Source organism: Spermophilus citellus (assembly GCF_964194105.1).
Source record: "Spermophilus citellus genome assembly, chromosome: 5".
Classification (NCBI taxonomy): Eukaryota; Metazoa; Chordata; class Mammalia; order Rodentia; family Sciuridae; genus Spermophilus; species Spermophilus citellus.
The window spans coordinates 54,812,982-54,833,587 of record NC_138186.1 but is presented as its reverse complement, the minus strand read 5'-3'; the positions used below and the strand labels follow the sequence as shown (position 1 = coordinate 54,833,587).

The 20,606-nt window shown below is 37.5% G+C and overlaps 1 protein-coding gene across 1 annotated transcript in view; it reads right to left on the bottom strand.

The window, feature by feature from the left end:
- Positions 1-19,531, bottom strand: part of DNAH8 (dynein axonemal heavy chain 8) — a gene marked incomplete at its 3' end in the record, with an annotated part of 273,605 nt that extends 254,074 nt beyond the window's left edge. The window contains exons 1-5 of the mRNA XM_081294489.1: positions 19,406-19,531; positions 16,019-16,208; positions 15,241-15,404; positions 9,904-10,080; positions 5,394-5,507 (exon numbers count right to left, since the gene is read on the bottom strand). Of these exons, the coding sequence (XP_081150615.1) occupies positions 5,394-5,507; positions 9,904-10,080; positions 15,241-15,404; positions 16,019-16,208; positions 19,406-19,516 (756 nt within the window). The 5' untranslated portion in view covers positions 19,517-19,531. The remainder of the gene's footprint in view (positions 1-5,393; positions 5,508-9,903; positions 10,081-15,240; positions 15,405-16,018; positions 16,209-19,405) is intronic.
- Between the last annotated feature and the right edge of the window lie 1,075 nt (positions 19,532-20,606).

Sequence of the window (20,606 nt, the reverse complement as noted above, 5' to 3'; positions counted from 1 at the left end):
ATCCATTTGTCTTTTTTTGCTTTTTTTTGCCTGTTCTTTTGAAGGATTTTTTGTTTTTTGGTACAAGGGATTGAATCCAGGGACACCCAACCACTGAGCCTCATCCCCAGCATTTTTTTTTTTTTTTTTTGAGGCAGGGTCTCACTAAGTTGCTTAGGGCCTTGCCAAGTTGCTGGAGCTGGCTTTGAACTTGTGATCTTCCTGCTCTCCACCTCCCAAACCCCTCAGCTCTTTTTAAGTTCTTATCCAAAAACATTTTTGCCCAGATCAATGTGCTAAAAGGTTTCCCCCTGTGTTTTCTTCTAGTAGTTTTATACTGATATCCTTACCATATGTGCCAAAGAAAGAAAGAAAAGTACCAACATGGGGAGTCTAACTCCCACTTAAAACTAAGCCACCAATCAGCTACACTCACTATGTTAAGATGAACATAAAGAAATATGGAGAGAAAGACAAACATAACTTATATATCCCAATCCTGCCACTAAGGGGAGAAGAACAAACTCCCTTAAGAATTTGTAGCACAAGCTGGTACTCAACCGCAGTCTGAGATCACACTCACGGTACAAAAACAAAAAAAAAAAAAATTAAAAACTCCCCTCCAGGAGAGAACTAATAATTTAAGATGGTATCCAGTCACACCCATAATGATTCATAAAACTCAGCTGACAATGAAGTGTGTCCTGAGTTCAGTGTAAAAAAAAAGTGTCTTAAAAGCTATGTAATAAAGTATAATTATTATTTTCATTTTTCAAATGAGAAAACAGAGAGGCAGGAAATTAAAAAGGCTTGCCCAAGGTCCCACACTATCAGTTATGTAGCTCATATTTTGAGACCCTGCTTATAGCCAGGGTGCAAATCACTAGGTCAGCGCAAAAAAGGTCAAAGGCATTCCTGCCTTCAAGGAGCTTGCCTTTTAATTGAGGGGACAAGATGAATATATATAAAGATTTTTTTATGTATTTTTTTGAGAGAGAGAGAGAGAGAATTTTTTAATATTTATTTTTTAGTTTTCGGCGGACACATCTTTATTTGTATGTGGTGCTGAGGATCGAACCCAGGCCGCACGCATGCCAGGCGAGCGTGCTACGGCTTGAGCCACATCCCCAGCCCATAAAGATTTTTAAAATACTGACAAATAAATGAAATTCGGAAGAACAATTATTGATTAGTATATTATATGTCCTAAGTGGAAATGTAACCACAAATAATTAAATCAATTATATGAAGCTTATGGAAATCAACATCATTGCTTTATACTGAAACTTGCATGTCATAATCCATATTATGGATCACAGGTCCAAAAAATCCTATTAAAATTATGCCTGGGAGTCCCTTCCACCTGTGCTAAATCAAACTCCAATGAAGAGAGCTCAGGGATGGCATCAAATGGGTCCCTCAGGAAATGCCTTTCATCCAAGTTTTAAATATCTTTTACTTATTTATTTATTTATTTATTTATTTATTTTTGGTACTGGGGATTGAACCCAGGGGCACTTTGCCACTGAGCCATATCCCAGAGTCTAGCTAAGTTGTTTAGGACCTCACTAAATTGCTGAGTCTAGCCTTGAACTCATGATCCTCTTGCCTCGGCCTCCTGAGCTACTAGGATTACAAGAAACACTGGGATTACAAGCATGCACCACCACTCCTGGATAAATATCATGATTTATAATCACTCCCTGAATGCAAAGTTCTTCCTATTAAGTTACAGTATTCAGATATTTTGTATGTGAAACATATTACAATAGATATACCCAAAGCATAATACCAGGACAATAAAAATTAAGCAAACTTCCAGAAACGAAAGCATGAATCCTTTGCACTTTTTCTACCTGAATCACAATTAAAAGATAAAAAGCAATTGACGGTTGCTTTTAATGACAGTAAAAGAAAATGAATGGAAAAAAGAAATTTTGAAACGATAGCAGTAGTGGGTGTGTGAGTGGGAAGAAATCATATGACTCACTACTGTTAACACTGCTGTCATTTCAAAAGGTAAGGCCTGAAATCTTCCTAGCTCAGAAACAGTAAGAAGCTCAACAACCACCAAATAATAATCATAAGACACTTCCATGACAAGAATAGCTGAACAAAGTTTAAATTACTAGGATGAACTAAACGATTTTAAAATTATATAAATTTAAACAAGTCCTTTGAATTAAGAAGTTGAAATCAGTATATCTCAAAATTCAGAGCTCTTGATAACAATAAGAAGCATTCTTTAACTTCCAAGTTTACTTTTTATAATGAAAAGCCCTGAATACAAAAAGAAGTACAGGGAACAGCATAATGACCACTTATAACCATCATTCGATTTAACATATGCTACAATTTTACTCACTACATCTATTATTTTTTATATCAAGGGCTATTTGTAGGTATTCATGGAGAAAGCTTCAGGTGTATGTGTATTTCAACTCAAATGTTTGCAACAAGTAATAACTCTAACTTTTCTTTTACTTTTTTTTTTTTTTTGATATCTTCCTTTTGCTTGGGTTGTAGAGTTAGAGAATAGAGTCTTTGGGCTGCTGACTGAATTGCAGCCACAGCCCTATTTCTCTAACACTATATAATCTGGTTTCCTTTACTCCTGGTCTTACACACAGAAACATCCAAGAGCTCACATCAGTGTTTTTATATGAAACAAAATTTTAAAAGCTTCCCAACAGAACTCCAGTTGCTAGTACCAGGGGTAGAAATCAACAGAGAGTGAAGTTTAAGAAAGTCATAATTTTTTGCAAATAACAACACTAATAATGTAGTTCTGAATTAAGTTCATCATCTCTTTATGACACCAGTTAACAGACTCTGCCTCTGAAGTGTCTTCCTCTTCTCCCTCTTGGAGCCCCTGGATAGATAATGAATTTCCACAAAGAAGGAAGAACTACACCTGCCCAGGACTCTCAACCCACTTTCTTCTCTCCTGTGCCACCATAAACTTCTCATTTTCTGATGCCCTCTTAGGATGTGAACTTCTCTCTTTGCCAAATCTATGTGAAATCAGCCATTTACCCAAGGCTGGCCAACCAAGCCAGGTGACCAAGACTGCCACCTCTGTGGAAGATCTACCCATCTCTTCAGAAATCAGAATGGAGAATGCCGAACACAGAAATCAGACACTAATATAAATTACTTGGAAAGCATTTTAACTTAGAGAATACCTTGAAGGCAACGGCATAGTGACAAGGGAAAAAAAATACAGCCTTTAATGCCAGCGAAAACAGCCTCAAATTTGGTTCCATCACTTTAGAGATACTCAAATTAAATCTCTTAATCTTTGAAACAAGGGTTGTTGTGTATCCAGAATGGAAACATATTTGAAGCACATAGCACAGTGCCTAGAACAAAAGGTTGGGGGTTCTCGAGCCTGTGAGCATCTTTAAAAATACAACTGTCTCAGCTGCCCTCCTGCCTAGAAGTGATTCACAAGAGGAGACACCATTCACGATTGGAAAACACCACACTACATTCTCAACAAACACTAGTTTCTACGATTTCCCATTTTTTAAATTTACTTTTTAGCTGTAGTTGGACACGATACCTTTATTTTATTTATTTGTTTTTTTATGTGGTGCTGAGGATCAAATCCAGGGCCTCATACATGCTAGGCACGCACTCTACCGCTGAGCCACAACCCTAGCCCCAATTTCCCATTTTTAAATATATTTTTTTAGTTGTAGATGAACATAATACCTTTATTTATTTATTTATTTGTTTGTTTATTTATTTATTTATTTATTATGTGGGGCTGAGGATCAAACCCAGTGCCTCAGGTGTTTTAGGCAAGCACTCTACCACTGAGCCAAAACCCCAGCCCTGATTTCCCATTTATATCTAAAGAAGACATAGAGGTTTTCTATAATTTTCATATTACATGTTAAATATTAAGAAGCTGGGCACAGTAGTGCATGCCTATAATCCCAGCAGCTCGGGAGGCTGAGGCAGGAGGATCCTAAGTTCAAAGCCAGTTTCAGCAACTTAGCAAGACACTTAGCAACTCAGCAAGACCCTGTCTCTACTAAAATATAAAGAAACAGGGGCTGGGGTCATGGCTCAGTGGTAGAACTCTTGACTAACATATGTGAGGCACATGATTCAATTCTCAGCACCGCATGTAAATAAATAAAGATCCATTTGACAACTAAAAATATATTTAAATATATATATATGGCTGGGGATGTGGCTCAGTGGTTAAACACCCCTAAGTTAAATCCCAGTACTCACCCACAAAAAAGAAATATTAAGAAATGCCAGATAACTTATAAATTAAAAATTAATAGTCATACACCTGTAATTCCAGTGGCTTGCAGGAGAATTCCAAGTCCAAAGCCAACCTCAAAAACTTAGTGAGGTCCTAAACAACTCAGCAAGACCCTGTCTCTAAATAAAATATAAAAAAGAGCTGGGGATGTGGTTCAGTGGTTAAGCATCTGTGGGTTCAATCCTGGGTACAAATAATAATAATAATAGTAACTTTTGAAAATAGCAGTGCTAATATGTTCTTCAAGGGAACTCTATAGAAATATGATGGTGAAAGTGGACTAGAAACAGAAGATGGGCCTGTCCTGCATCACTGATGGGCTGAGTGCTTCAGGCAAAGTCCCCATCCATGATGAGCTTGGGTTTGCTACTCAATAAACTGATAAATGCCTTCCATGGTACCCAACCTCCAAGAATGCCCCAGTGAGGCTCCCCTCATGGTATTCTGACTCTTGTATACTCCCTGCCCTGGACCAGACTTACTGACTTGCACCTAACCCACAGAGCACAACAGAAATAGTGAGATGTCACTTTCACATTTAGGTCACAAAAAGATGGTAGCTTCCCCTGTCTTGCTCACTCTGGAATCACCTTCCCTGGGGGAAACAAGCTGCACTATGAAGAATCCTAACCACCTGAATAAGAACTCAGATCTGTCAACCATGTGAGTAAGCTTAGGTATGGACCCTCCCCAGTCAGTCTCCCCATAAGAGGAGACCCCAGCCCCAGTTAACAGCCTGCCTGAAGCTTCATGAGAGACCCTGAAGCAGAGGCACTCAGTTACGCCGTGCCTGGATTCCTGGTCCACAGAAACTGTGACATAATGAATGCTCACTGCTTAAAGCCGCTCTCTCCTAGGAAGTTTGCTATGCAGCATTGGATAAGTAATATATTCATCTTGCTTAACTGACTAGTGAAGTCATACTTACAATAATGCTGAATACTTAAATGTGGGTTAAAATATTAAATAGAATTTATAATTCATTCTAAATATAGACTAGGAAAATACAACTTTTAAATAACCTTTTGTCAGTGTGTGCTTTTCCCAATACATACATATTGAAGGTGTTTTAAAGTGCATTAATTATACAAGTTAATTTTTTAAACTGCACTTTTAAAAGTATACTTACCAGGTCATAGTTATAGAGAGGTTGACATACTTTTTCCAGAGTATACAAATATCTAACATTATCTTTTGATTCATTTGCTGTATCTGTGATTCTTGCATCCAAATCACGCCAATTCTAAGAAGAAAAACATATAAGAATTCCATTAAAAATCCAAATATATCAGTATGCTACTACAGTTTATTTTAAAAATTTACACAGTCTTCCTAATCAAACATATACTCACATAGTAGATATTTAAGTTTGATTAATATAGCCTTTTCTTATAGTATCTATGTTATTATAAATCCTTAAGTGATTTACTAAACCTGAAGTCATACCCTTTATAATTAATACCCTGTCTGTGAGCTTCAACTGGACATACTTCTACTAAAAAGACTTCTCCAGGTTTGTTATTTGTGACATTATATGGCTGTGGATCTTCCCAGAATAAGTCATATTATTAGCAGAACATTATTCTAAGAAATATTCTTTATTAGCAAAGAGAACTCAATCTGAAATCAACATATTCAAGGATTATGAAATAACTTCTGCTTAGTCAACTCTAAACACAAAAAAAGTTCCTCCTTTCATTGAGAAGAAATCTGCTATGGTTTGAATGTGATAGATTCCCTCCAAAACTCATGTTGAAGCTTCATTCTCCAATGTAATGGTATGAGGTGGTGGGGCTTTTTAAAAACGTGATTAGGTCTTTAAGACACATTAATGTTGTCTGTAGGACGTTCTAGCTCTCATGAGATGATATTAGTACTTGCAAGATCAGATTGTTGTAAGTGAGCCTGGCACCTCCCCTGGATCCCTCTTCACAAGGGCTGCTTGTCACTCTCACACATGCTCCTGCCTTGATGCCACCTACCATAATATGACCTAGCCAGAAGGCCCTTAGTAGAGACCAAATAGATGTGGTTCCCTGATCTTGGACTTACAACCTCCCAAACTGTGAACTAAATAAAACTCTTTCCTTTATAAATCACCCAATATCAGGTATTCTGTTATAGCAATATAAACACTCTAAGACAAAAATCTCTCTTCCTGTAATCTCTACTTGCATGGTGTAGTTCTGCATAATATATAGCGTGAGCCTAGAGATGGTGCTCCAAAAAAGGGGAGGGGAATAGGTATGGAACCAACCTACCTATTTTCCACAGAGAATAGGTAAGGACATAGGAACCAACCTGAAAGACTTCCCAATGGCCACAGCTGGAGCAACTTGAACAACAAAATGAATAATGATAGTATTAGATGATAACCTAAACATAAAATAAATATCCTTTGGCAATGAAGATTGAACCCAGGATCTTCACATGCTACACAAGTGTTCTACTACTGAGTTACATCCCTACCCCTTTTTAAATTTTATTTTAAGACAGGGCCTCACTAAGTTGCCCAGACTGGCCTCAAATTTGCAATCTTCCCGTCTCAGCCTCCTGAGTAATTGGGATTACAGGTGTGCACCACCATACCCAGCCATTATACTATATTAATATAAATAAATTATCAAATAAGTAACTTAAAGGAAAAACGACTTTTTCTTGCATAAAAATTCTAATCAATCAAAGTGGATAGAATGAAGGAACTGGAAAATCACCAAGAGCATACCACAGCAATAATTACTGCAGGCAAGATTTACCCAGGCAAGATATTTATGTAACATCAAGTTATTTCCACCCAAAATAATAGATATATAATACAGAAACATGTCAGACTCCACCTTAACCAAATGTCAAGGTTAAGTCACCAGCAATAAGACACATGTTGCAATGGTTAATTTGAATTGTCAATTTGATTGGATTAAGAGATGCCAAGGGGGCTGGGGATGTGGCTCAAGCGGTAGCGCACTCGCCTGGCATGGGTGCGCCCAGGTTCGATCCTCAGCACCACATACCAACAAAGATGTTGTGTCCGCCGAGAACTAAAAAATAAATATTAAAAATTCTCTCTCTCTCTCTCTCTCTCTCTCTCTCTCTCTCTCTCTCTCTCTCTCTTTCTCTCTTAAAAAAAAAAAAAAAAAAAGAGAGATGCCAAGGATTGGGCTGGGGTTGTGGCTCAGAGGTACAGCGTGCTCCTAGCATGAGTGAGGCACTGGGTTCAGTCCTCAGCACCACATAAAGTAAAATAAAGACATTGTGTCACCTATAACTAAAAAATAATTATTTTTTTTTAAAAAAGAGATGCCAAGGACTAAGAGGAATATGGATGCGTTGGTGAGGGTGTGTCTAGGAAAGACTGGCATGTGGGATAGCCAACTGAAATGGAGACCCTCCCTAAGTGTGGCAGCATCAAACAACAGGATGATGACTTGGATGGAATAAAATTTGAAAGAACAAGAAGCAGCAGCAGATGCAAGTCCATTCTTCTTGACCAGGTTCTTGATTGCTACTGGGATCCTCCAAGGATATCAGACTCTCACTTCTTCACTCTTCCAAAGTGGACTCTGCCAGTGATTCTCCAGAAGCCTTTGGTCTTGGACTAGGATAGCACAATTGATCCTTCTTGGGGCTTCAGACTCTTGGGCTGTGCGGCTACTGGTTCTTCCAGCTCTGCAGCCTGCAGACAGCCATTGTAGACTATCTGGCACTGGTCGTGTAGGCCAACCTAATAACTCCCCTTTTTATAATTATACTTCCTGTTGATTATGTTCCTATAGAGAACCCTAATACACATGGATATCATGGACTCTCAATTTGACACACTGAGAAGGGCACATCACTTCTAACTTACCCAGGCTGGCTTTGAATTTAACTCAGCCTCCCAAATAGTTGGGATGACAAGCATACACCACAATAACCAGCAAAAAAAGAAAGTTTTTAACTGATAATAAATATTCAAGAAGTTGTGGATCTACCCTGGGGAAATATTTGCATATGTATATACAAAACATTTAATTGTGGCAATGTTTATGTACACATAGAAAAGGAATCATTTTCCTATATAAGTTAAACGTAGAGTTGCCATTTGACCAAGAAATTCTATTTCTAGGTATATATTCAGGAGAAATGACAAAATATGTCCACCCAAAAGGTTGTACATGAATGTTCAGAGGCATTATTCATAACAACCAAAAAGTGGAAACAACTCAAATGTCCATAAACTGATAAACAAAATGTAATACTATCCATACATCAGAATATTACTCAGTCATGAAAAGAAATGAAACACTGATACATTCTACAACATGGATTACTCTTGAGTAACATAAATGAAAGAATTCAGTAACAAAAGTCCATATATTATATGACTTCTGAAATGTCCAGTAGAGGGAAATCTGTAGAGCCACAAAATAGATTAGAAGTCATTTGGGGCTGGGAGCAGAAGGTTAGAGATGGGGAGGTAACAGCTGAAGGGTATGGAGTTTCTTTTTAAAGTGAAACAAATGTGTTAAAATTGGGGCTGGGGTTGTGGCTCAATGGTAGAGCGCTTGCCTAGCATGTGTGAGGCCCTGAGTTTGATTCTCAGCACACACATAAATCAAAATAAAGGTCCATTGTCAACTAAAAATATATTCTTAAAAAAAATATTAAAATTTATTGTGGTTACATAACTCTGTGAATGTTAAAAATCACCAAATTGTACACATCAAATGATGAATGTATGTGAAGTATATCATAAAGCTGCTGAAAAAATGAAGAGGAAAGAAGGGATAGGGAAAGAGGAAGGAAAATTTGTTCACTAAAAAATGATCAGATAAATGAACATTTTGGAAAAATTATATAGCTGGATCTAATAGGCATACATTTCCAAGATTTACTACTGGGGTGTAGGGAGGGGGTAATTAAAGATTGATACAGTGTGATATTTACTAATTAAATAATATGGTATGACAATTTAAAAATTAGAAATGATGTAATTAATTTTCACAGCACTGGGGATTGAACCCAGGAGTGCTTAACCACTTAGCTCTTCCCAAAGCTCTTTTTATTTTTAAGACCACTATACCCAGCTCTAAAACAATTTTTAAAAGAAATGTGATCATTTCTTTTCTGGCAATCACTCTAAAGGTAGCTCTTTCAAAATTGGTGCACAAAATATTGAGAAATGTGTCTTCATTTCCTCTGATGGAAATGATTGTGGCACATGAGAAAGCTTCACTCAAAGCTTAACACTTCTAAATATTTAATTCCGGTACATTATGTTAAGAATCACTTTGATCTGGAAGAGGAATGGAACAGCATGGAGAGAGGATAGGAAGAAGGCCAATAAGACCGGAGAAATCAATTCTAGTTTTTCTAACATAGTAGGGTTAACTACTGATTAAAACAATCTACGTTGTACTTCAAAATGAGTAGAAAATTCTCAACACATAAAAAGGATTAATGTTGGAAGTCATGGAAATGTTTTTTACCGACTTATTACACATTGCATACATGTATTGAATTACCATAATGTACCCCATAAAAATATATAAATGTAATGTCTTGATTTAAATTTTTTTAAAAATAAGCAGTTCAATAAAGGTAATTTTCTGTTCAGTTGTTCTGAATTATACCAAAATGTAAACTAAAAGGCCTTTTACCTTTAACAGTTTGGAGTGCGCAACGTTCAGCACATTTATGACAGCCTTACAACTTGACCCTTTAATCTGCTCAATGATATAGCTGAACTTGGCTGACATCCGTTTCCAGTGTTCCAACTCAGTGAGTGGACCTGAGTCGTCAGCTTCTTTTCTCATCTGCTCGCTCTCAATAAGCACCTGCAATTTAAATATGTATACACATATATATGGAATACAGAAATGATATATTCTTCTTGGTTAAAATCTCACTGCATCTTTTGAAAAAAACCAAAAGTATAAATAATAGTAACTCTGAATAATGTTTAAAAACTTAGCAAGCGTGGGGCTGGGGTTGTGGCTCAGCGGTAGAGTGCTTGCCTAGCACATGCTAGGTGCTGGGTTCGATCCTCAGCATCACATAAAAATAAAAAATAAATAAATAAAATAAAGGTATTGTGTCCAAATACAACCAAAAAAAATTAACAAAAAGAACTTAGCAAGCAGAGAGGAGAAAGGAACTTTTTGAACATGATAAGTAGTATCTATTGAAAACGCCAGCAAACATCACAAACATCATAAAGGTGAAATTGTGAACATCATCACTTTAAAACCAAGGGCAGGGCAAGTTTGCCACTATCACCACCCACTTCCATTCCACCTGGTAAAGGAAGTGCCAGAAAAAGGTAGGTAAACAAAAGGCATTACTGATTGGAAATTTTTTAAAAGGGCATAATCACAGATAATATGGTTGGCTATATCTTTAAAATGTTAAGAATATTAAATATAAATCCTTAATAATTATTAAAAATGAAATATTCAGTAGGGTTGTTGGACCTCTGCATAAAAACCAGTAGCACTTTTTCACAAACCATATAGCCATCTGAAATGTAATTTCTAAAAAGATACCATCTGCAACAGCAAATAATTGCAATGATAATTTTTTTTAGAAATATCTAACAAGGGGCTGGGGATGTGGCTCAAGCGGTAGCGCGCTCGCCTGGCATGCGTGCGGCCCGGGTTCGATCCTCAGCACCACATACAAACAAGGATGTTGTGTCCGCCGAAAGCTAAAGAATGAATATTGAAGATTCTCTCTCTCTCCTCTCTCACTCTCTCTCTAAAAAAAAAAAAAAAAAATATCTAACAAAAAATGTGTAAGACCTTTCTGGGACAATAAGAACACTACATTTAGAACATAAAATAAGACCTAAATAAGTGAGAGACATGTTTATGGGTGGAAAAATTCAATAATATAAAGAAGCCAGTTTTCTCTAAAGGAATATACACATTCAATGAAATTCCAATCAAAATCTCAAGAGTTGTTCATGGTACTTGACAACCCAATCTTCAGATTTGGAAGAACAATTTGCAGACATAATCAATGCAATTTTGAATTTAAAAAAAAGCAAAGAAACTTGACATCCAAAGTGTTGATTTGTAAAAGCTCCAGAAATTAAAGCAGCATGGTATGAGTCTACAAAACAAATAAACAGTCCAGTGGGACAGACAGAAGAGCAAAAACTTGATATAGAATGAAACTAAGTTATATTATTATATTGTGTATATGTACAAATATATAATAACAGATTCCACCATATGTATAATTATAATGCACCAATAAAAATTAAAAAATAAAACAATATAGACAGAGGTGATATTACAAATTTTAGACATGATAGTAGAGTGTACTTTGAGGTATTAGACATCTTTAAGGAAAGAATGGACTGTTAAATAAGCAATTTAACAAAGGATATTAAATTGGGATGTCTGGCTAACTGTGAAAAAAGTCAAAATTGGATTCCTACTTCACATCACGCACACATGCCCACACACACAAAAATAACTCCAGGCAGGCTAAAAAACTGAATGTCAGAAATAAAATCAGAAGGGCTGCAGATGTAACACAGTGGTGGGACACCTGCCTAATGCATGTACCCTGGATTCTGTCCCCAACATCACAAAATATAAAATAAGATGAAATGGTTAAATTTCTATACAAAGTAAGGGTAAAACTATAAAGAAAGGCAAAGAATTGAATATCGTAACTGTAAAGATACAGTCACAATGGGGGAAGAAACGGTATTTAAAACTGGGAAGAGGAAGACAAGGTGCTGGGAATGTTCTGTTTCTTTCTCTCCATTGCCCAGGCTGGCCTCAAACTTTCCGTCCTCCTGCCTCAGCCTCCCAAGAGGTTGGGATTACCCAGTAGAATGTTCTATTTCTTTAACCTGAGCAAAGTTTACACAGGTGTTAAGTTTTTCTTTTTTTAATATTTTTTAATTTTAGATAAACACACGGTATCTTTATTTACTTTTATGTGATGCTGAGGATTGAACCCTTTGCCTCACACATTTGAAGCAGACGCTTTACCACTGAGCTACAGCCCCAGCCCCACAGGTGTTAATTTTACAATTTGTCTCTTTTATTATATTCATCTTTGCATTACATTTCATTATTTAAATAAATAATTTAGGAGAAAATCTTCATAGAACTAGAAAAGGATTCCTAAATAAAATACAAAAAAATATAGATATGTCAAGAGCTTTGTAATGTTTTGAACAACTAATAATAAAAAAATCAAAAAAAAGGAAAAAATAAAAATAAATATATAGAAGTTCCTAGTCACTGGAGGTAGCTCAATTGAGGCTGGATTGCCAGTTGTAATATATAACCACTTAACTACATTAAAATTTAAAACTTCCACATTTCTAAAGACACCACACCAAATGAAAGACACGGCACAGTGGAGACCAACCAAGGATCAACACCTGGAAGATATTACTTGAACTCCAGCACTTCAATAAGATAACATCCAACAATCCAAAAGAAAACTGAGCCAAGCACAGGGCAGGCCACTCAACAAAGAAGAAGCCTACACAGCCATTAAACACACTCCACATCAACAGTATTCAGGATAATACAAAGTCAGTCAAGATGCCATCTCTCAACCCATATACCAGCAACGGTTAAAAACCTGACAGTCCCAGATGTAATCAAAGCTTTGAAGAAATGAGAACACTCAGAAGCTTCTGTAAAAAAAATATAAACTAAATCTGATGCAGTGACTCACGCATGTAATCCCAGCTACTTAGGAGGTTGAAGCAGGGGATCATAATTTCAAGGCCAGGCTCAGCAACTTAGCAAGGCCCCTTCTCAAACTAAAAAATGAAAAGGGCTGGGGATGTAACTCAGTAATGAAGTGTCCCTGCATTCAATCCCCAGGATGGTGTGTGTGTGTATGTGTGTATGTGTGTATGTATATGTGTGTGTGTGTGTGTATTATATTTATATTTATATATCTGCTGAGGGCCATTGCCAAGTAGTAATGACGCATCGAAATTTCCTTGCCAGCGTACCCCATGTTAAATGGACTTGCCTTGGAAATTCACTGTGACATTGCATGTGTGTTTGAGAAAGGTGACCCTGCTCAAGGACGAGGGTGAATCCAGGTTTAGGGTGTATCCTGCAGGTTTTAGGAAGTATCCCGGTTTAGGATAATTTGGGTTTAAGGCGTTCCCGGTTTAAAACAATCTGGGTTTAGGGAAGTTCCAGGTTTAAGGTTATTGCTGCTGGGAATAGGGCGTATCCTGCTGCCTGAGTTCCCGTTGAGTTCTCATGGAATTGAAAAGTATTTGGCACGGGAATTTGGGCCCAGAACTGGGATTTCCCCAGAACACGTGTAGAGGCCGGTGTGAGTTCGGGAATGAAGAATTGCTGTTTGAATCTACAAGGTGTGTGGTGGCTGGTGATTCTGTGCCCAGCCAAGACTGTGGCATATATCTATATATATATTTATACTTATATATTTGTATTTATATATATACACACATATATATTATTTAGAACTTCCACATTATGTATATATAACCACTATTTGAGAAGTTTGGTAATAGCCAATGAAAGATCTGTATGCAAATGTTCCCAGCAATCCCATTGAGAAACTCCTGAACATGTCTAAAGAAGCCCTAGAACAATAATATGTGTTATTGTTTTTTGTAACAGGAAGAGTACAAACAATCCTCTTCCCAGGGGAATGAATAAATAAATTTCTCTACCTCCTTAAATACAGAAATAATTTAAATTTCTCCTATGTGTCTGAAAGTCTACATAATAAAACTAAGGTTTATTCATAGAGGAATACCAGACCGAAGTTAAGTGAATGAATTCAATTTGCTTGTACCAACATGAATGAATGAAAGAAAATGTTGAATTGGGGGGGGGGGTTATAAAATGATTCCTAAGATATTGCTAAATTGAATGTGTATGCCCCCAAAACTCACCTACTGAAACCTACTCTCTAGTGTGACAGTCTTTGGAGGTGAGGACTTCAGGAAGTGATTCAGTCATGATGGTTCTGTTTTCCAGCATGTGAGGTGACAGCAAGGAGCCCACTGCCTACAAACCAAGAAGTCAGCCCAACCCAGACACTCCTCCAATAGTACAGGAGACCCTGCAGGGGTCCTCTGGTGGGCAACTGCCTGCTTCAACCTGGAAGCAAATTCTGGGGCGAGGGCTCTGGCCAGCGCTCTAGGTCAGCATTCCAGGCTCTCCTAAGGAGCTTCCAAGCCCTCAAGTTTTTGCTACCCCAACTGCACCTTCTGCACAGTTCTAAAAAGGGTCAAATTAGAAATGCTTTCTTCCTCCTCCTGCTTTCTCTCCTGCTTTTCTCTCTTCAGGTACCTGAAGATTTTCTTCTCTGGTTCCACTGTGCTTATGAACCATAGATCTGAGTCCACTCCCAGGGGCTTCTTTCAGTTTAGGGAAATTGCATGATGTCTGGGTTAATTTTTTGTTTGGGGTTTTGGTTGTTATCGTTTGGATTTTGTGTTTTTGCATTATTTGCAGTTGAGTCCAAGTCTCTCATAATTTTGACCTGCATTCTACTCCTACTATTGTTTTTCCTATGGCTAGAGAAAATTTTTTTTTTTTGACCAGAGAATTGCAGATGTGCCTCCAATACTCATAGGAGCAAGCATAGTCTGAACCTCTATGACAACACAGGTGACTCCACTGATCAACAAAGAGGCATTTATTTTTGTCTAGTACAGTGGCTCATCATTATGTCCCCTCCCTCTCTATTTCACAGAGAGTATGACAATAAACAAATTGTTGGGGATAAATGCTGGCTATCCCTCATGATTTCATTTCCCCTTTAAAGGGAGAAATATCTAAAATTGATTTTAAGTGGTCCACAAAGAACAACGGTTTTGCTCCAGAGCCAACAACAGGCAGAGTTTCAGAACAGAATCTAGAAGAAGATTTCGAGCTCCTCTTCCCTTACTCTTAGAGACAAAATGCAACATGGCTAGGTGCATGGGACAACTGAGACTCCAGGTGGAATGACTTGAGTGAACTCACCTGTTCGACCTGTTTGTACCATATCATCAGTACCTCCTCTAGCTGACGGACAGTTTCCGAATTGCTAGCTGCGGCCGTCACTTCTTCAAAGGTATGCAATTTGGAAAAATCAATATTGTCTATCTTCTTTAACATCACTGTCCCCTCAATACTTATTCTGGCACCTAATGGAGACAAATAATATCAAGAAAAGTACATAATGTTTTGTTAAATGTCAATGTGTGCTTTCCAGCTGTAATTGCTAAAATGTTAAAGATCTAATACTTTTTAGAAATATATCTCTAATTGATCATTAGATTGTGACTTGATTTCCTCATAAGTATAATATATAATATTAAATGATAGAAATACACATTTTAAAGATTTCATAATAAAGCATATATTTTTAAAGATGCTGAAAAGTTTTTTTATTAAGAATGTAACAAAAAATTCCTCCTACTATAATGGAAAATTTTTTAAAACACATTCCTGGAAATTAGGGATTGTATTATTTCATACAAATCATAAAATAGGTCTCATACTTACTTTGATTAACATCTTTCAAGATGAAAACGTATTCACTAATGTTTTCTTTTTTATTTTTTATTTTTGTAGTTGTAGATGGACAACATGGCTTTATTTTATTTGTTTACATTTAAGTGGTGCTAAGGATACAACCCAGTGCCTCACACATGCTAGGCAAGCGCTCTGCCACTGGGCTAAGCCCCAGCCCCCACTAATGTTTTCTTAACAACATAATTTACTCATTTTTAGTAGTGAACAAAAAATTTATACTAACCATCTAAAAATGAAAGGTACCTATTGAGGGTTTCAGTGAAAATATGCTTTTCAGATTCTCCCTGCTTGGACTGGTTTAAAGCACCCCAGTTGCTTGTGGAATGAATAGCTGGTAGAAATATACTTGACATCATGTTCTTGATCCCGTTCAAGAGTCCTTCTGATGCATCCAAAACAGTAAATAGTACTTCCTGAAAAGGGGGAGAGGGTGATTTTCAAATGCAATTTCATATGCTAAGTCCATTAAAAAACTAAAAATCACCATCTATTTCTTACTGCAATACACAAGACAGCTTGTAAACTATTAGGAAAGCTTATGTGGTTATGAATATTAGAGCTTTAAAACCAGCAAACTTAGCTCCTGCCCCATTCTGACCATTCACAAGTTAGCTCTTTATGGAGATTCTGCCTGGAGAGCAAGCCTCTGCCTGGACCTGTGCACTGTCAGGGGTTTGCAACAGAGCCTCCTGCATGAAGGAGTCCTCAGCTGAAAGAGGCATGAAAACTTTATCCAGCCAAGAGACAGCAAAAATAAATAAATACATACATACATACATACATACATACAAAAAACAGCCCTCTGTCCAGGATTTTGAAGGGTAAAAAAACTACTGGTCACAAGAAATCAAGAGCCCAGAAACCAAAAACCCACTACCCAAGAGTGTGACATCTCAATTAACATAAATTAAATATGCTAGAACTCCCAAACCAATAAATTAAGACTAAAAGGCTCAGCCAGGTATGGTGACGCATGCCTGTAATCCCAGCAGCTTGGAAGGCTGAGACAGGAGGATCACAAGTTCAAAGCCAGCCTCAGCAATCGCAATGCACTAAGCAATTAATTCAGTGAGACCCTGTCTCTAAATAAAATACAAAATAGGGCTGGGGATGTGGCTCAGTGGTCAAGTGCCCCTAAATTCAATCCCTGATACACACACCCCCACACACACAAAGGCTCATATAGGGCCACTGGAAATTGGCTGCTTGTTTTTTTTAACTATGAATATGGGGAATGTCCCCCAAAGGTCCATATGTTAAGGCCCTGGTCCTCAGAGTAGCACTACTGGGAGATAGTAAGAACTTTTGGGAGACGGGGCCTAGAGGGAGGTCCTTAAGTCACTGAGGGCATGCCCTCAAAAGAGATATGGGACCCCAGATGTCCTCTTCTGCTCTCTCTCTATATATTTCTCTCTCTCTCTCTCTCTCTCTCTCTCTCTCTCTCTCTCTCCTTTTTAGCTTGAGACATGATTGCTTTATATGTACTCTTGCTTTTGCCATCTGGCACCCTCACCAGAGGACCAAACCAACAGGGCTGCCCAGTATTGGACTTGAACCTCCAAAATTGTGAGCTACATAAACCTTTTCTCTTTATAATTTAGTTGCCTCAGGTATTTTGTTGTACTAACAAAAGTGAACTACTACAGTAATAATGAAGACTGTAATGACTACTAATATAGGTGGGTGCCATTATCTTGATTCTTGCTAAGGTGGCAGCAGTTTTTTGCACCATTGTTTCTGCACCACCAATTGTTAACACAGTAAAAAGGGCAAGTAGAATCTTAGTATTATGATAAAAGTTGGTTCGCAGACCCCCTGAAAAGGTCTTGGGTAACACTTTAAGAACCACTAGTATACTACATGTCTCTGCTGTGTTATTTGCATAGTTATAATGATACAAACAAATATTGAGCCATGCAGCATAAAATACATAACGTTTAGAATGGAGGAATGGGGAAATAAGGGAGGGGGCCAAAGTGTAAAAAGGAACTAAATCCTCATCTTCTGTAGAGAAAAGTCCACAGATAACTGGGTGCAATGGTGCACACCTGTAATCCCAATAACTCTGGAGGCTAAGGCAGGAGAACTAAAAGCTTGAGGCCAGCCTCAGTAATTTAGCAAGGCCCTAAGCAATTTAGTGAGACCCTGTCTCAAATTAAAAAATAAAAAAGGCTGGAGAGGTGGCTTAGTGGTAAAGTACCTCTGGATTCAATCCCCAGTACCAAAAAGAGGGAAAAAAAAAAAGTCCACAGATAATACGTACATTGTCAGAGAAAATTATTTAGAGATAGGAAGTAAAGAGAAGAACCTGCTAAAAGAGTTTAAGAATTGCTTCTAGAGAGTGGCACAGAGGTTAGTGTTGCACTTCTTCCTTTTTTAAACTAAGTGCACATGTGACTGTGATAAAACAAAGACTAAAGTACAAAAAAATAACAGGGCTGGGATGTGGCTCAGTAGTTGAGCACTTGCCTAGCGTGAACAAGGCCCTGTGATTGATCCCTGGCACCATAATAATAATAAATTTAAAAGGACAGACGAAACCATGGACAAGTTGAAAAGAGAATTAGCGAAATGGAAGACACACTGAAGAAACTATCACACATAGACACATCACGGTGGAAACACAGGACTTCAAAGACAAAGAGGAAAGCAGGTGGGAAGAAAAAGGAAAGATTACTTATGAAAAATGCTAACAAGAACAGTCACGTCAGCCACAAAAGATGCAATAAAATATCTACAGAAAAGAAGCTAAATTAAGATTGCATTTCAGTTACCTTTCCCATTTGTAAAAAGTATTAAAACTATCAGAATAATAAAGAGAACTCATATTTGTTGAGAGTCTATGGTATGGCAGGTGAAGTAATAAGAATTCACATATTATTTGGTTTCATAATAGTCCTTGAGATGGGTATTATTATTCCCAATTTGAAAATGTAGAGAATTGAGTCAGAGAAAGGTTGAGCAACTTGCCAAAGAATGCACCACCAGTCCGTGGTGAAACTTGGAGGCAAATTTGGGTCTAGGTAACCAGAAGTCTTACTTTTCCCATTCTCATGGACTGCCTTGTCAGGACTAGGTTAGCAATGCCCAGGCTCTAGGTCAATTCTCTCTTCTTCTGCAACAGTAAAGAGATGAAATATTGGGGCTGGGGTTGTGGCTCAGTGGTAGAGTGCTTGCGTCACATGTGTGAAGCATTGGGTTCAATTCTCAGCACCGCATATAAATAAATGAATAAAATAAAAGGTCTGTCAACACTAAAAAATATTTTTAAAAAAAGAGCTGAAATATTGAGTGTCAGGGATGTTAAGTAACTAAAAATTATGTGACACAGAATAAAATGTGTTCCCGGTGAACATAAGGGTAGAATTTATTTGTACACCATCTACAAGAAACAGAATTTTCATGCATTTTAAAAACAGTGACTGAAAGACAAATATAACTACTCTCTATTAGAGCTCATTTCTCTGTGTCTTTAAATAGATGAATATATTATTTTCTTGTAACTCGATTCAGACCAACATATAGAAAAGGACAGCAAAATAAAGCAAAATGTGATATGAAAATACAGCAGTGTTTAACTATATCTTTGGGGAAAAAAATTCAAACATACCTCATGGATATTTTTACTATTTATAGCCACGTCATTATTACAGCGAACAAAAAACAAACACAGTCCTTTTAGACTGTCTGGGGCGGTGCTGTCTATATACAATCTCATCATTTTTGACCCTTTGGTTATTCCAGGAATAGTTCGACCACATTCTGAAAACAAAAGTCAAGAACTTAGCAAAAGATCACATAATGGATCAAGTGTAGTAACATCCTGAGACTCTTAATACCATTGTTTAACTCTGTTGTAAGAAATTTCCAATTTTTTTTGTCTTATCAAAAGATGTCAATAATTGCATTCTTAAATTGCAGTCTTTTCTGGTGCCTTTTCCTGAACTCCACACTAATACTCCTTTTGGTCTGGCCTCAGGGCCTTTACACACACTCTTCCCCTCCCACCCTGAGTACTTTGCCTATCAAACTGCTATACATCTTTTTTTTTTTTTTAAGGTGGACACAATTCCTTTATTTTTATTTATTTTTTTATGTGGTGCTGAGGATCGAACCCAGGGCCTCGCACATGCTAGTCAAGTGCTCTACCACTGAGCCACAACCCCAGCCCCAGACTATTTTTTTATTTTATTTTATTGTTGGTTGTTCAAAACATTACATAGTTCTTAATATACCATATTTCACAGATTGATTCAAGTGGGTTATGAACTCCCATTTTTACCCCGTATACAGATTGCTGTGTCACATCAGTTACATTTCCATTGATTTACAAATTGCCTTTCTAGTGACTGATGTATTCTGCTGTCTATCCCATTCTCCACTATCCCCCCTCCCCTCCCCTCCCCTCCCCTCCCCTCCCCTCCCCTCCCCTCCCCTTCTCTCTCTCCACCCCCTCTACTATAAATCGTTTCTTCCACTTATATAATTTTTCTCCTACCCCTCCTTTCCTCTTATATGTAAGATCTCATCTGAAATGCCACCATCTCAGGGAGCCTTTACTGACTCTCTGAGGAAGGTTCAGTACCTCTACTAAATACACTCATGGAAACCAACTTATATTAAATCCTTTCTTCAATTGATTTCAACAAAAATTAAACATTTAATTATAATTCTTTAATTTAAAAAAAAACATGGAGCTGGGGATGTGGCTCAAGCAGTAGTGCGCTCGCCTGGCATGCGTGCGGCGCGGGTTCGATCCTCAACACCACATATAAACAAAGATGTTGTGTCTGACGAAAACTAGAAAATAA